A 14,048-nucleotide genomic window follows, 5' to 3' on the forward strand; every position below is an offset into this window, starting at 1 on the left:
GTCCATAGGTTCCTATAGGATCAGGGATCCCAGGGGTTCTTGTAGGATCAGGGGGGTCCCTATAGGGTCTGGGGTCCCATTGGTCCCTATAGAGTCAGGAGTCCCATGGGTCCCTATAGGGTCAGGAGTCCCATGGGTTCCTGTAGGGTCAGGGGTCCCATGGGTCCATATAGGGTCAGGAGTCCCATTGTCCCTATAGGGCCAGGGGTCCCATTGGTCCCTATAGGGTCAGGAGTCCCATGGGTCCCTATAGGGTCAGGAGTCCCATGGGTTCCTGTAGGGCCAGGGGTCCCATGGGTCCATATAGGGTCAGGAGTCCCATGGGTCCTTATAGGGTCAGGGGTCCCATGGGTCCATATAGGGTCAGGGGGTCCCAGAACCGCCCCCACCCCCCATCCCCCCCCGCCCTCACTGCCCAGGAAGGCACCGAACCCATAAAAGTTCCCAAATCTTTATGCAGGAGGCACTTTCACACATTGGGGTGTAAAACCAGGGCCATAAATCCCCACGGCCATAAAACCCTGAGGCCATAAAAGTGTGGGGGCCATAAAAGTGTGGGGGCCATAAAACCCTGCTGACCTATCGAGCTGTGGGGCTGCCTGCAGGGTCCCTTGGGGCCACAGAAATCTTTGGGGTCACCGGAACCCTTTGGGGTTCATAAAAATCCTTTGGAGTCCATAAAATCTTTTGGAGTCCATAAAATCTTTTAGGGCGCCATAAAATCCTTTGAGGGGCCATAAAAACCTTTTGGGGTCTGTGGATTCTTTGGGTCTATAAAATCCTTTTGGGGCCGTAAAGTCCTTTTGGGTCTGTGGAACCTTTTGGGGTCAATAGAAGCTGGGGGCCTGCAGAACCCATTGGGGTCTGTAGGACATTTTGGGGCCATGGAACCCATTGGGGTTTGCAGGACTCTTTGGGGTCCATAGGACACTTTGGGGTCTGCAGGATCTTTTGGGTCTCTAGGACATTTTAGGGTCTCTAGGACATTTTGGGGCCATGGAACCCATGGGTCTGTAGGGCACTTTGGGGTCTCTAGGACATTTTGGGGTCTCTAGGACATTTTAGGGTCTCTAGCACATTTTAGGGTCTGTAGGACATTTTGGGGTCTCTAGGACATTTTGGGGCCATGGAACCCATTGAGGTCCATAGGACACTTTGGGGTCTGCAGGATCTTTGGGGTCTGCAGGATCTTTTAGGGTATCTAGGACATTTTAGGGTCTCTAGGACATTTTAGGGCCATGGAACCCATGGGGTCTGTAGGGCACTTTGGGGTCTGTAGGACTCTTTGAAGCCATGGAACCCTTTAGTTCCACAGATCCCATTGATCTCCAGGGATCCCCGATGTCCCCGATGTCCCTCACTGGGTGACGGTGACACTGACCCAGTGCCAGGCCTGGCTCAGGACCCTCTGCAGGTTCCAGATGTCCCCGATGTCCTCGATGTCCCCGATGTCCCTCAGCAGGTGACGGTGACACTGACACGGTGCCAGGACCCCGCGCAGGTTCCAGATGGGCCCCACGGTGTCGGGTTGGACGTCGTACCTCTGATGTCCCCAATGTCCCTGCTGTGTCCCTGATGTCCCCAATGTCCCCAACACCCCAATGTCCCCAAGGCCCTGATGATGTCCCTCACTTGGTGACGGTGACAGGGACCCAGTGCCAGGCCTTGCTCAGGACCCTTCTCAGTTCCAGATGTCCCTGAGGTCTCTGTAGCTCTGGTGTCCCTGCTGTCTCTGCTGTCCCCAATGTCCCCGATGTCCCCAATACCCCGATGTCCAGGTGACAGTGTCCCTCACTTGGTGACGGTGACAGGGACCCAGTGCCAGGCGTTGCTCAGGTTCCAGATGGGCCCCACAGTGTCCGGTTGGATGTCGTACCTCTGATGTCCCCAATACCCCAATGTCCCCAATACCCCAATGTCCTTCACTTGGTGACGGTGACACTGACCCGGTGCCAGGCGCTGCTGAGGACCCCACACAAGTTCCAGATGTCCCTGATGTCCCTGCTGACCCCAATGTCCTGCTGTCCCTGACGTCTCTGATGTCCCCAGTGTCCCCAATACGCCAATGTCCTGATGTCCAGGTGCCAGTGTCCCTCACTTGGTGACGGTGACACTGACCAGTGCCAGGTGTTGCTCAGGACCCTGAGCAGGTTCCAGATGTCCCCAATGTCTCTGTAGCTCTGGTGTCCCTGCTGTCTCTGCTGTCCCTGCTGTCCCTAATGTCCCCAGTACCCCAATGTCCCCAATACCCCAATGTCCAGGTGCCAGTGTCCCTCACTTGGTGACGGTGACGGGGACGCGGTGCCAGGCGTTGCTCAGGACCCCTCTCAGGTTCCAGATGGGCCCCCCTGACAGTGTCAGGTTGGACGTTGTAGCTCTGATGTCCCTGGTGTCCCCAGTGTCCCCAATGTCCCTGCTGTGTTCCCAATGTCCCCAAAGCCCCAATACCCCAATATCCTGGTGTCCCTCACTTGGTGACGGTGACGGGGACGCGGTGCCAGGCGTTGCTCAGGACCCCTCTCAGGTTCCAGATGGGCCCCACGGTGTCGGGCTGGACGTTGTAGCTCCGGTCCACGGCCTTGCAGACGATCTCCAGCCGCGCCCCCGCGGGCACCGGCGCCCGCAGCTCCCACAGCGCCAGGCCCAGCCCCGGCCCCGCTCCGGCCGCGGGCCCAGCTCGGCCTCGCGCCACGTGCGGCCCCCGTCCAGCGACACGTCCACCTGCGAGACAGAGATAATTGCTGCGGAGATGGCTAATTGGCGTTCGTTAGCGTTAGTTAATTAGCGTCCAGCCGCATCTGGCCGCTGTCCAGCGACACCGCTCCCTTTCCCCGTTTTTTCCACCCCCGTCCCGTTCCCTCATCCTGTCCCCCACCCCGCTCCCCCCATCCCGCTGGTTTCTCCCACCCCATTTCTCCCCATCCCCATTTCCCGGCCCTGCCCCATTCCTGCCCCATTTCCCATCCCCATTTTCCCCCCAATCTCCTTTGCCCCATTCCATTCTCCCATCCCCATTTTTCCCATCCATCCTCCTTTTCCTATCCCATTTTTCCCACCCCATTCCCCATGCCCATTCCCCCATCCTCCTTCCCCCCACGCATTTTTCCACCCCATTCCCATTCTCCCACCCCATTTTCCCCACCCCTGTTCCGCCCACCCCATTTTTCTCATCCATCCTCCTTTTCCCATCCCATTTTTCCCACCCCATTCCCCATCCCTGTTCCCCCTACCCCATTTTCCCCCATCCCCATTTCCCTTTCCCCACCCGCTTCCCACCACCCCCTTTTTCCCACCCCATCCCCATTCCCCATCCCCATTTTCCTCCATCCCCATTCCTTGCTCCCCATCTCCTTTCCCCCACTCCATTTTTCCCACCCCATCCTCTTTCCCCCATCCCCTTTCCCCTTACCTCGCTCCCACCCCATTCCCCATCCCATTCCCATTTCCCCACCCTATTCCCGTTCCCCTTTCCCCCCATCCCATTCCCCCATTCCCCATTCCCATTCCCATCCCCATTTCCCATCCTTGCCCCATTCCCCATCCCCGTTCCCATTTTCCTCACCCCATTTTCCCCCATCCCCTTTCCCTCCACCCCATTTCCCCCCCCCATTCTCGTTCCCATTCCCCTTCCTCCCCCACCCCATTTCCCCATTCCCATTCCCCCATCCCATTTTTCCTCCACCCCATTTCCCCCCATTCTCGTTCCCATTTTCCCCACCCCATTTACCCTCCCCACCCCCGTCCCCATTCCCCCACCCCTTTTCCCCCATTCCCGTTCCCCTTTCCCCCCACCCCATTTTTCCCCCACCCCATTCCCCATTCCCCACTTCCACTCCCATCCCCATTTCCCATCCTTGCCCCATTCCCCATTCCCCATCCCCGTTCCCATTTTCCTCACCCCATTTCCCCCCATCCCCTTTCCCTCCACCCCATTTCCCCCCCCCATTCTCGTTCCCTTTGCCCCCACCCCATTCCCCCCCATTCTCGTTCCCATTTTCCCCACCCCATTTCCCCCCATTCCCGAGTCCCCTTTCTCCATCCTCATTCTCCCACCCCATCCCCTTTGCCCCCACCCCATTTCCCCCCATTCTCGTTCCCATTTCCCCCCAGCCCATTTACCCTCCCCACCCCCACCCCATTTCCCCCACTTCATTTCCCCCGTTCCAGTTCCCCTTTCCCCCCACCCCATTCCCCATTTCCACTCCCATCCCCATTTCCCATCCTTGCCCCATTCCCCATCCCCCATCCCCGTTCCCATTTTCCTCACCCCATTTCCCCTGTTCCCCTTTCCCTCCACCCCATTTCCCCATTCCCATTCCCCCATCCCATTTTTCCCCCACCCCATTTTCCCCATCCCACCCCCTTTCCCCCCACCCCCTTTCCCCCCATTCCCGTTCCCATTTTCCTCACCCCATTTCCCCATTCCCATTCCCCCATCTCATTTTTCCCCCACCCCATTTTCCCCATCCCATCCCCTTTCCCCCCACCCCCTTTCCCCCATTCCCGTTCCCATTTTCCTCACCCCATTTCCCCCATTCCCATTCCCCCATCCCCTTTCCCCCAAGCCCTTTCCCCCCATTCCCGTTCCCATTTTCCTCACCCCATTTCCCCCCATCCCCTTCCCTCCACCCCATTCCCCCACCCCATTTTTTCCCCTTTGCCCCCATCCCATTTCCCCCTCCCCTTTCCCCACTCACCCTGACCACCTCCCTTCCTCCTCCGCTCCACGCGTATCCCTTCACCGTCAGCTCCCCGGCGGGCACGGCCGCTCCGGGCCGGGGCTCGGTGATCGCCGACTGCACCGGCAGCTCCTGGATGGCGGGCGCGGAGCCGAAATCCACGGAATCCCAATCCACGGACGGACAGAAGCCCTTGTAGTCGTTCTGCTGCCAGTGGCTCGGGCTCTCCTCGGGCGACACCGCCACGCTCCGCAGCCACTTCACGCTCCGCGCCCCGACCACCCCGGGCACCACGACGCGCACCGGGAAGCCGTGATCCCGGGGCAGCTCCCGCCCGTTCATCTCGTACGCCAGCAGCACCTCGGCGTCGGCGCTCAGCGCCCGTTTTAACGGGATGGACGCCCCGTACGGCGTCCCCGAAGCGTCCGCGTCCAGCCCTTCGAAGCACACGTGCCACTCGCCGTTCTCGGCGCCGTCGCGGACGCCGGCGGCCAGCAGCACGTCCCGGAGCCGCGCTCCGCCCCAGCGCGCCGTGCTGATGGCGCCGATGTCCCACGCCAAGCCTTTAACCGGGCGGACGCGGCTCATCTCGGATCTCCGGTTACCGGCGCACTGCAGCGTGGCCGTCACCTCGTGCTTCGGGAAGCGCCGCCGCAGCTCCGACAGCGACAGCGACAACGCGCGGCCGCCGGGCCCCTCCACGCGCAGCCGGTAGGACGCCGGTTCCACGGCGGGCACCGGGAGGTGGTTGCGGGTGAAGAAAAGCTCGTTGGGCGTCAGGAAGCTCTGCGTGAGCAGCTCCGGGGGCGGCTCGGCGTTAAAAGGCTTCGAGCTGTTCACCCGCAGCGCGGGGTGGCGCGGGGGGTCCCCGGCGAACGGGTCCGCGCCGTCCCCCGGTGGCGGCGCCGCCTCCTCGGGGCTCAGCTCGCCCACTTTGTACTCGCGGAGCAGCTCCAGGACGTGGGGCTGGCCGTGCACGGCGTAGAGAGCCCAGAACGGCTCCAGGGCCCCCCCGGCCGCCAGCAGGATCTTGTCCGGTCCCCCCGGGTGCAGCTCCACGAATTCGGTAACGTCGAACACGTCGGTGCCGTAGGTGACCCACACGCGATCCGCCGGGGTGCGGTGCTGCGCCACCTCCGCCCGCGTGTAACGGGGGGAACGGCGGGGCGGGGGCGGCCCGGGCGGCCTGGGCGGTCTGCGGGCACCGGGAGGGTCAGCGGGACCCACCCGTGATCCCGGGATCCCGGTGTCACCCTGTCCTGGATCCCGGTGTCACCCAGCCCCGGATCCCCTTGTCCGGGATCCCGGTGTCCCGGTGTCCCCCCCGCTCCTGTCCCGGTGTCACCCCTGCCCGGGATCACTCTGTCCCGGTGTCACCCCTGCCCCCGGATCCCGCTGTCCCCCGTGTCACCCCTGTCCCGGTGCCACCCCTGCCCCGGATCCCCTTGTCCGGGATCCCGGTGTCCCGGTGTCACCCCCGCTCCTGTCCCCGTGTCACCCCTGCCCCGGATCTTCCTGTGCCAGTGTCACCCTGTCCCGGTGTCACCCTCCCCGGGATTCCTCTGTCCCGGTGTCACCTATGCCCCGGATCCTCCTGTCCCGGTGTCCCCCCCCCGTCCCGGTGTCACCCCGCCCCGGGATCACGGTGTCCCGGTGTCACCTCCGCCCCAGTGTCACCCCTGTCCCGGTGTCACCCTGCCTCGGGATCCCCCGGTCCTGGTGCCACGCCGGTTCTGGGTTCCCGCTGTCCCGGTGTCACCCCTGTCCCGGTGTCACCCCGGTCCTAGATCTCCCGGTCCCGGTGTCACCCCCAGCTCGGGATCCCTTTCCCGGTGCCACCGTTTTCCCTGGTGCCACCACCCCGGTTCTGGGTTCCGCTGTCCCGGTGCCACCCCCTTCCCCCGGGATCCACCCCCGGTGCCACCCCCCCTCCGTTCCCGCTGTCCCGGTGTCACCTCTCCCCGGGATCCGCCCCTCCGGCGCCGCCTCCCGCCGGGATCCAACCCCTCCCCGGTGTCCCCGGCACGGGGACGGACCCCGAGCTGTCCCCGCCCCTCCCGGTGCCGCCGCCCCCGGTGTCGCTCACCCTCCGCCGCCGCTCTCCGTAGGCCACAACGACGCCGAGTCCGAGCAGCGCCGCCAGCACCGGGGCCGCTCCTCGGTGTCCCCCCGGTGTCGCTTCTCGGTGTCCCCCCGGTGTCGCTCCTGGGTGTCCCCTCGGTGTCGCTTCCCGGTGTCCCTCCGGGGCCGCGCTACCGGCGGCCAACCGGGAGCAGCCGCGGGGCAGCCGCATCAGCGGCGGGAGCCTGCGGGGACAGCGGGGTCACAGCGGCCCCGGGACACCGGAGGGACACCGGGGGGACACCGGGGGGACACCGGGGGGACACCGGGAGCCCCCCGTTCCTACCTGCGGCCGGCCATGGCCCGGAGCAGCAGCATCGCGGCGGTGGCGGCGGGACGGGAGAGCGCGGCTGAGGCGGGCACCGGACACCGGGTACCGGGAAACGGCTCCGGTGGCGCTGCCGGGGAAAGCGAAAATCAGCGACTCTGCTGCGACACAACCGCGCTCGGTTTCCGCTGCGCTTCTGCCCTTCCGTGACCCCAGCACCGTTCCCAGCCCGGTGCCCGGTGTGTCCCCACCCAGTCGGTGCCGGTCGGTCCCGGCTTCTCCCAGCTCCATCCCGGTCCTCGTTGTCCCCAGCCCTGTTGTTCCCGGTTTTTCCCAGGGCCATCCCGGTCCCCGTTGTCCCCAGCGCCATCCCGGTCACGGTTGTCCCCTCCCCAACCCTGTCCCGATCCCGGTCCCGGTTCTTCCTGCTCCCAGCGCCATCCTGGTCCCCGTTGTCCCCTGCCCGGTTGTTCCCGGTTTTTCCCAACCCCATCCCGGTCCCCGTTGTCCCCTCCCCCAGCTCCATCCCGGTCCCGATTTTCCCTTTCCCCGCCGCCACCCCGGTCCCGGTTCTCCCCTCCCCAGCCCCATCCCGGTCCCGGTCCCGGTTGTCGCCGCCGTAGGCCGAGGCCACCCCCGGTTGTCCCCAAACCGCCTCCCGGTCCCGTTGTTTCCCCCGCAGCCCCAACGGGTTCCCGCTTTTCCCTCCCTCAGCCCCACCCCGATCCGGTTTTCCCGCCCTGTTCCCATCCCGGTTTTTCCCTCTCCCGGTTGTTCCCGCTCCCGGTTGTCCCCGCCGCGCACCTGCGTAACGGTTCCGGTCCCGCGATGTCGTTGCGGGCGCGGCCCCTTTAAGAGGGGGGCGATGGGCGTGGCCTCGAGGAGAGAGCGACCTACCTGGCCACGCCCCTCTGTTTACTTTAACGGGGGCCTAGTGGGCGTGGCCTCGTTCAGGGTGGGCCCCACCACCGCCGGTTTAAAAACGGCAACACCACGCCAACCACCGGGGGGTCTTAAAGCGGCCCCGCGGATTTCAAGGGGCAGCGCAGCCCGAAATTCCCGCTGGGAATTTGGGGGGAAAAAACGGGAAAAAAGGGAAAAAAACGGGAAAAAACAGGAGCCAGCAGGCAGCTGTGAACTCTGATAAGCGTTATCAGGGCAGGGCCGCGATCTGGCAGCGGCTGCTGGCACCGGGTGGCCCCGGTGTTGTCGCCTGTCCCCTCCCTTGGCACACAAAAAGTTGGGAATTTTCGCTTTTTTTGGGATTTTTTCCTGGTTTTTTTTTTTTGTCCTTGTTGTTTTTTTTTTTTTTACTTTACATTAAATACATGGGTAAATCAGCGCCCCGAGGGTGGGGTTACCACGATTGTTATTTCACGGCGAGGGAGGAGCTTCCCAAAGCGAGGAGGAAAAAAAACAACGGAAATGAAACGAGGAGAGAAAGAAAACCCGAGGGGAAAAGGCGGAAAAAGAGAGAAAAAAAAAGGGAAAAAAAAAAAAAAAGGAAATAAAACAAAAGGGTGGCAGGAGCTGCGGTGTCACCGTTTGGGTCACCAATTTGGGGACAGCGATGTCACCAAGTGCAGAGGATTTGGAGCACTGGGAATGTCCCCAAAGTGTCCCCAGGATTGTCACCAAAGTGTCCCCGGGAATGTCCCCAAAGCGGCCTCAAGGCGGCCCTGAGGTGGCCCTGGGAGTGTCGCCAAGATGAACCTGGGAGTGTCCCCAAGGTGTCCCCAAGGAGTCCCTGAGGGTGCCCTTGAGATGTCTCCAAGGTGTCCCTGGGAGTGTCCCCAAGGTGGCCCCGGGAATGTCCCCAAGGTGGCCCTGAGGTGGCCCCGGGAATGGCCCTCAGGTGTCCCCAAGGTGGCCCCAGGAATGACCCCAAAGTGGCCCCAAGGTGGCCCCAGGAATGTCCCCAAAGTGTCCCAAGGAATGTCCCCAAGGTGGCTCTGGGAGTGTCCCCAAGGTGGCTCCGGGAATGGCCCCAAAATGGCCCCAAGGTGGCCCCGTGATTGTCCCCAAAGTGGCCTCGAGGTGGCCGCGGGAATGTCCCCAAGGGGCCCCCAAGGCAGACCCGGGAATGTCCCCAAGGTGGCCCTGGGAATGTCCCCAAGGTGGCCCCGGGAATGTCCCCAAGGTGGCCCTGAGGTGGCCCTGGGAATGTCCCCAAGATGAACCTGGGAGTGTCCCCAAAGAGTCCCTGGGAATGGCCCTGAGGTGTCCCCAAGGTGGCCTTGGGAGTGTCCCTGGGAGTGTCCCCAGGATGGCCCTGGGAGTGTCCCCAAGGTGTCCCCAGGGGTGGGGACAGGGCAAGGACCCAGCGGGCTCTGTCACCACCCTGGGGACACCAATGTCACCAAGTCCAGAGGCTCTGGAACAGCAGGAATGTCCCCAGAATGTCCCCAAGGTGGCCCCTGGGAATGTCCCCAAGGTGGCCCCGGGAGTGTCCCCAAGGTGGTCCCAGGAGTGTCCCCAAGGTGGCGCCAGAATGTCCCCAAGGTGGCCCCGGGAGTGTCCCCAAGATGTCCCAGAATGTCCCCAAGGTGGCCCCAGAATGTCCCTGAGGTGGCCCTGGGAATGTCCCCAAGGTGTCCCCAGGGGCTTCATACGGGACCGGGTCCCTCCACCCCACAGGCGCCACCCCGCGTGCCCGAGGGGACAATCCTGGGTGTCCCCAACTCGGGGTGTCCCCAAATTCTCAGGTGCCACCACTTTGGGGTGTCCCCACTCTGGGGTGTCCCCACTTGGGTGGCAGCACCCCCGGGGGTCCCCTGGGCAGGGTGGGGACACCGAGGGCCCAGAAGGGACAAGGACAAAGGGACAAAGGGCAGGGGGGTGGCGCTGCTCTCCCCTCACTGTCCCCTCACTGTCCCCTCAGTGCCACCCTGGGGACACGGGGACAGAGCCAGGGGACGTCTGAGCATAAAGTGCAAAGAGGGACAGGGACAAACTGGGGACACTGGGAGGGGACTGGGGGACACCTGGGAGTGGCCCTGGCTGGGATCACCTGGGGACATCGAGGCCACCACAGAGGGGACATTGAGGCCACCATTGGGACCACCTGGGGGATGTCACCTGGGGGACATTGGGGCCACCACAGAGGGGACATTGGGGCCACCACTGGGACCTGCTGAGGGGACATCGAGGCCACCACAGAGGGGACATTGAGGGGACAATTGGGGCCACCATGGCTGGGATCACCTGGGGACATCGAGGCCACCACCGCGATCATTGAGGGGACATTGTGGCCACCACTGAGGGGACATCGAGGCCACCACTGGGACGACCTGGGGGATGTCACCTGGGGGACATCGAGGCCACCACCAGGATCATTGAGGGGACATTGAGGCCACCGTGGCTGGGACCACTTGGGGGCCATCACCTGGGGGACATCGGGGCCACCACTGAGATCACTGAGGGGACATTGGGGCCACCACAGAGGGGACATTGGGGACACCATGGCTGGGAACACCTGGGGACATTGAGGCCACCACTGCGATCATTGAGGGGACATCGAGGCCACCACTGAGATCACTGAGGGGACATTGGGACCACCATGGCTGGGACACTTGGGGGACATCATGGCCACCATTGGGACGACCTGGGGATGTCACCTGGGGGCCAGGAATACCTGGGGGACACTGAGGCCACCACTGGGACCATTGAGGGGACATCAAGGCCACCACTGGGACCATCTGGGCGATGTCACCTGGAGAGCCACCATGGCTGGGACACGTGGGGGACATCGAGGCCACCACTGGGACCACCGAGGGGACATTGGGGCCACCATGGCTGGGACACGTGGGGGACATCGAGGCCACCACTGGGACCACTGAGGGGACATTGTGGTCATCACTGGGATCACTGAGGGGACATCGAGGCCACCATTGGGACCACCTGGGGGACATCACCTGGGGGGTGACCACGGCTGAGGACACTGAGGGGACACCCCTATGGAGTGACCATGGCCAGGATGACCATGGGGACATCCCAACAAAGCCACCCCAGCTCCCACAGCAGTGTCCCCGCAGTGTCTCCCCAATGTCCCCTCAGTGTCCCCGCAGTGCCCGCAGTGTCCCCTCAGTGTCCCCTCAGTGTCTCCCCAATGTCCCCTCAGTGTCCCCTCAGTGTCCCCCCAGTGCCCCCTCAGTGTCCCCCCCAGTGTCTCCCCAATGTCCCCTCAGTGTCCCCTCAGTGTCCCCCCAGTGTCCCCTCAGTGTCTCCCCAATGTCCCCTCAGTGTCTCCCCAATGTCCCCTCAGTGTCCCCTCAGTGTCCCCAGGCACTTGGGCTCTCACACGGTGCCACCGCAGCTCCTGTCCCACGGGGAGCCACCAAAAGCCCCCAGAGATCCCCGAGGGGTCCCAGGACCCCCAAATCCTGGGATCAAGGTGGATCTAGCAGGGATCTGGAGGGATCTGGGGGGATCCAGGAGGATCTGGGGGTGTCCAGGAGGATCTGGGGGTGTCCAGGGGGGATCTGGGGGTGTCCAAGAGTCTGAGGCCCCGCGGGGGTCCCCGAGAGTCCGGTCCCGGCCCCGGTGCTGCCAGAGGGGGATCGGGGGGGATCTGGCACCGGGATCTGGGGAGATCTGAGGAGATCTGAGGGATCCAGGAGGGGCTGGTGGAGCCAGAGGGGACCTGGTGAATCCAAAAGGGATCTGGAGGATCCTGGTGGAGTCTGGAAGGTCCAGGTGGGATCTGGAGGATCCTGGTGGAGTCTGGAGGATCTGTGTGAGATCTGGAGGATCCAGGAGAGATCTGGAGGATCCAGGTGGGATCTGGTGGAGCCAGGAGGGATCTGGAGGATCCTGGTGGAGTCTGGAGGATCTGTGTGAGATCTGGAGGATCCAGGAGGGATCTGGTGGAGCCAGGTGGGATCGGAAGGATCCTGGTGGAGTCTGGAGCATCTGTGCGAGATCTGGAGAATCCAGGAGAGGTGTGGAGGATCCAGGAAGGATCTGGAGGATCCAGGTGGGATCTGAAGAATCCGTGTGAAATCTGGAAGGTCCAGGTGGGATCTGGAGGATCCAAGTGAGGCCTGGTGGATCCAAAAGGGATCTGGAGGATCCAGGAGGGATCTGGAGGATCTGGATTTGGGCTGGATGCAGGTTCAATCCTGGTGGATCCCAGTTGGATTTGGGCTGGATCCAGGTTCAATCCTGGTGGATCCCAGCTGGATTTGGGCTGGATCCAGGTTCCATCCTGGTGGATCCCAGCTGGATTTGAGCTGGATCCGGGTTCCATCCTGGTGGATCCCAGCTGGATTTGGGCTGGATCCAGGTTCCATCCTGGTGGATCCCAGCTGGATTTGAGCTGGATCCGGGTTCCATCCTGGTGGATCCCAGCTGGATTTGGGCTGGATCCAGGTTCAATCTTGGTGGATCCCAGCTGGATTTGGGCTGGATCCGGGTTCCATCCTGGTGGATCCCAGCTGGATTTGGGCTGGATCCAGGTTCAATCTTGGTGGATCCCAGCTGGATTTGGGCTGGATCCGGGTTCCATCCTGGTGGATCCCAGCTGGATTTGGGCTGGATCCAGGTTCAATCTTGGTGGATCCCAGCTGGATTTGGGCTGGATCCAGGTTCCATCCTGGTGGATCCCAGCTGGATTTGGGCTGGATCTGGGTTCAATCCTGGTGGATCCCAGCTGGATTTGGGTTGGATCTGGGTTCCATCCTGGTGGATCCCAGTTGGATTTGGGCCGGATCCGGGTTCCATCCTGGTGGATCCCAGCTGGATTTGGGCTGGATCTGGGTTCAATCCTGGTGGATCCCAGCTGGATTTGGGCTGGATCCAAGTTCCATCCTGGTGGATCCCAGCTGGATTTGGGCTGGATCCAGGTTCAATCTTGGTGGATCCCAGCTGGATTTGGGCTGGATCCAGGTTCCATCCTGGTGGATCCCAGCTGGATTTGGGCTGGATCTGGGTTCAATCCTGGTGGATCCCAGCTGGATTTGGGTTGGATCTGGGTTCCATCCTGGTGGATCCCAGTTGGATTTGGGCCGGATCCGGGTTCCATCCTGGTGGATCCCAGCTGGATTTGGGCTGGATCCAGGTTCAATCCTGGTGGATCCCAGCTGGATTTGGGCTGGATCCAAGTTCCATCCTGGTGGATCCCAGCTGGATTTGGGCTGGATCTGGGTTCAATCCTGGTGGATCCCAGCTGGATTTGGGCCGGATCCGGGTTCCATCCTGGTGGATCCCAGCTGGATTTGGGCTGGATCCAAGTTCCATCCTGGTGGATCCCAGCTGGATTTGGGCCGGATCCGGGTTCCATCCTGGTGGATCCAGTTGGATTTGGGCCGGATCCAGGTTCAATCCTGGTGGATCCCAGCTGGATTTGGGCTGGATCCAGGTTCAATCCTGGTGGATCCCAGCTGGATTTGGGCTGGATGCAGGTTCCATCCTGGTGGATCCCAGCTGGATTTGGGCTGGATCCAGGTTCAATCCTGGTGGATCCCAGCTGGATTTGGGCTGGATGCAGGTTCCATCCTGGTGGATCCCAGCTGGATTTGGGTTGGATCCGGGTTCCATCCTGGTGGATCCCAGTTGGATTTGGGCTGGATCCGGGTTCCATCCTGGTGGATCCCAGCTGGATTTGGGCTGGATCCGGGTTCCATCCTGGTGGATCCCAGCTGGATTTGGGCTGGATCCGGGTTCAATCCTGGTGGATCCCAGCTGGATTTGGGCTGGATCCGGGTTCAATCCTGGTGGATCCCAGCTGGATTTGGGCTGGATCCGGGTTCAATCCTGGTGGATCCCAGCTGGATTTGGGCTGGATCCAAGTTCAATCCTGGTGGATCCCAGGTGGATTTGGGCTGGATCCAGGTTCCATTACAAAATCCTGGTGGATCCCAGCTGGATTTGGGCTGGATCCGGGTTCAATCCTGGTGGATCCCAGCTGGATTTGGGCTGGATCTGGGTTCAACCCCAGCTCTAACCCCATCAGATCCCAGCAGATCCCGTGGATCCCTCAG

The 14,048-nt window shown here is 62.6% G+C and overlaps 2 protein-coding genes across 2 annotated transcripts; one reads left to right on the plus strand and one right to left on the minus strand.

The window, feature by feature from the left end:
- Positions 1-2,301: 2,301 nt before the first annotated feature.
- Positions 2,302-7,358, minus strand: SUOX (sulfite oxidase). The gene is given in 6 exon segments (XM_054295314.1): positions 2,302-2,637; positions 2,640-2,721; positions 4,698-5,834; positions 5,836-5,874; positions 6,766-6,985; positions 7,087-7,358. Coding segments are annotated over 6 exon segments (1,680 nt in total). The 5' UTR covers positions 7,119-7,358; the 3' UTR covers positions 2,302-2,467.
- Positions 7,359-8,360: 1,002 nt separating this feature from the next.
- On the plus strand, positions 8,361-10,306 carry LOC128950427 (translation initiation factor IF-2-like). Its single transcript, XM_054295311.1, has 6 exons — positions 8,361-8,684; positions 8,867-9,014; positions 9,106-9,162; positions 9,209-9,525; positions 9,615-9,851; positions 10,228-10,306. Exons 1-6 carry the CDS (start codon positions 8,494-8,496, stop codon positions 10,304-10,306), a joined length of 1,029 nt encoding a protein of 342 aa, XP_054151286.1. The 5' UTR covers positions 8,361-8,493.
- Positions 10,307-14,048: the final 3,742 nt, after the last annotated feature.

This window comes from Melozone crissalis, unplaced genomic scaffold (genome assembly GCF_028551555.1).
Source record: "Melozone crissalis strain CALT ecotype California unplaced genomic scaffold, PUWL_Pcris_2 ptg000633l_1, whole genome shotgun sequence".
In the NCBI taxonomy this organism is placed as follows: Eukaryota; Metazoa; Chordata; class Aves; order Passeriformes; family Passerellidae; genus Melozone; species Melozone crissalis.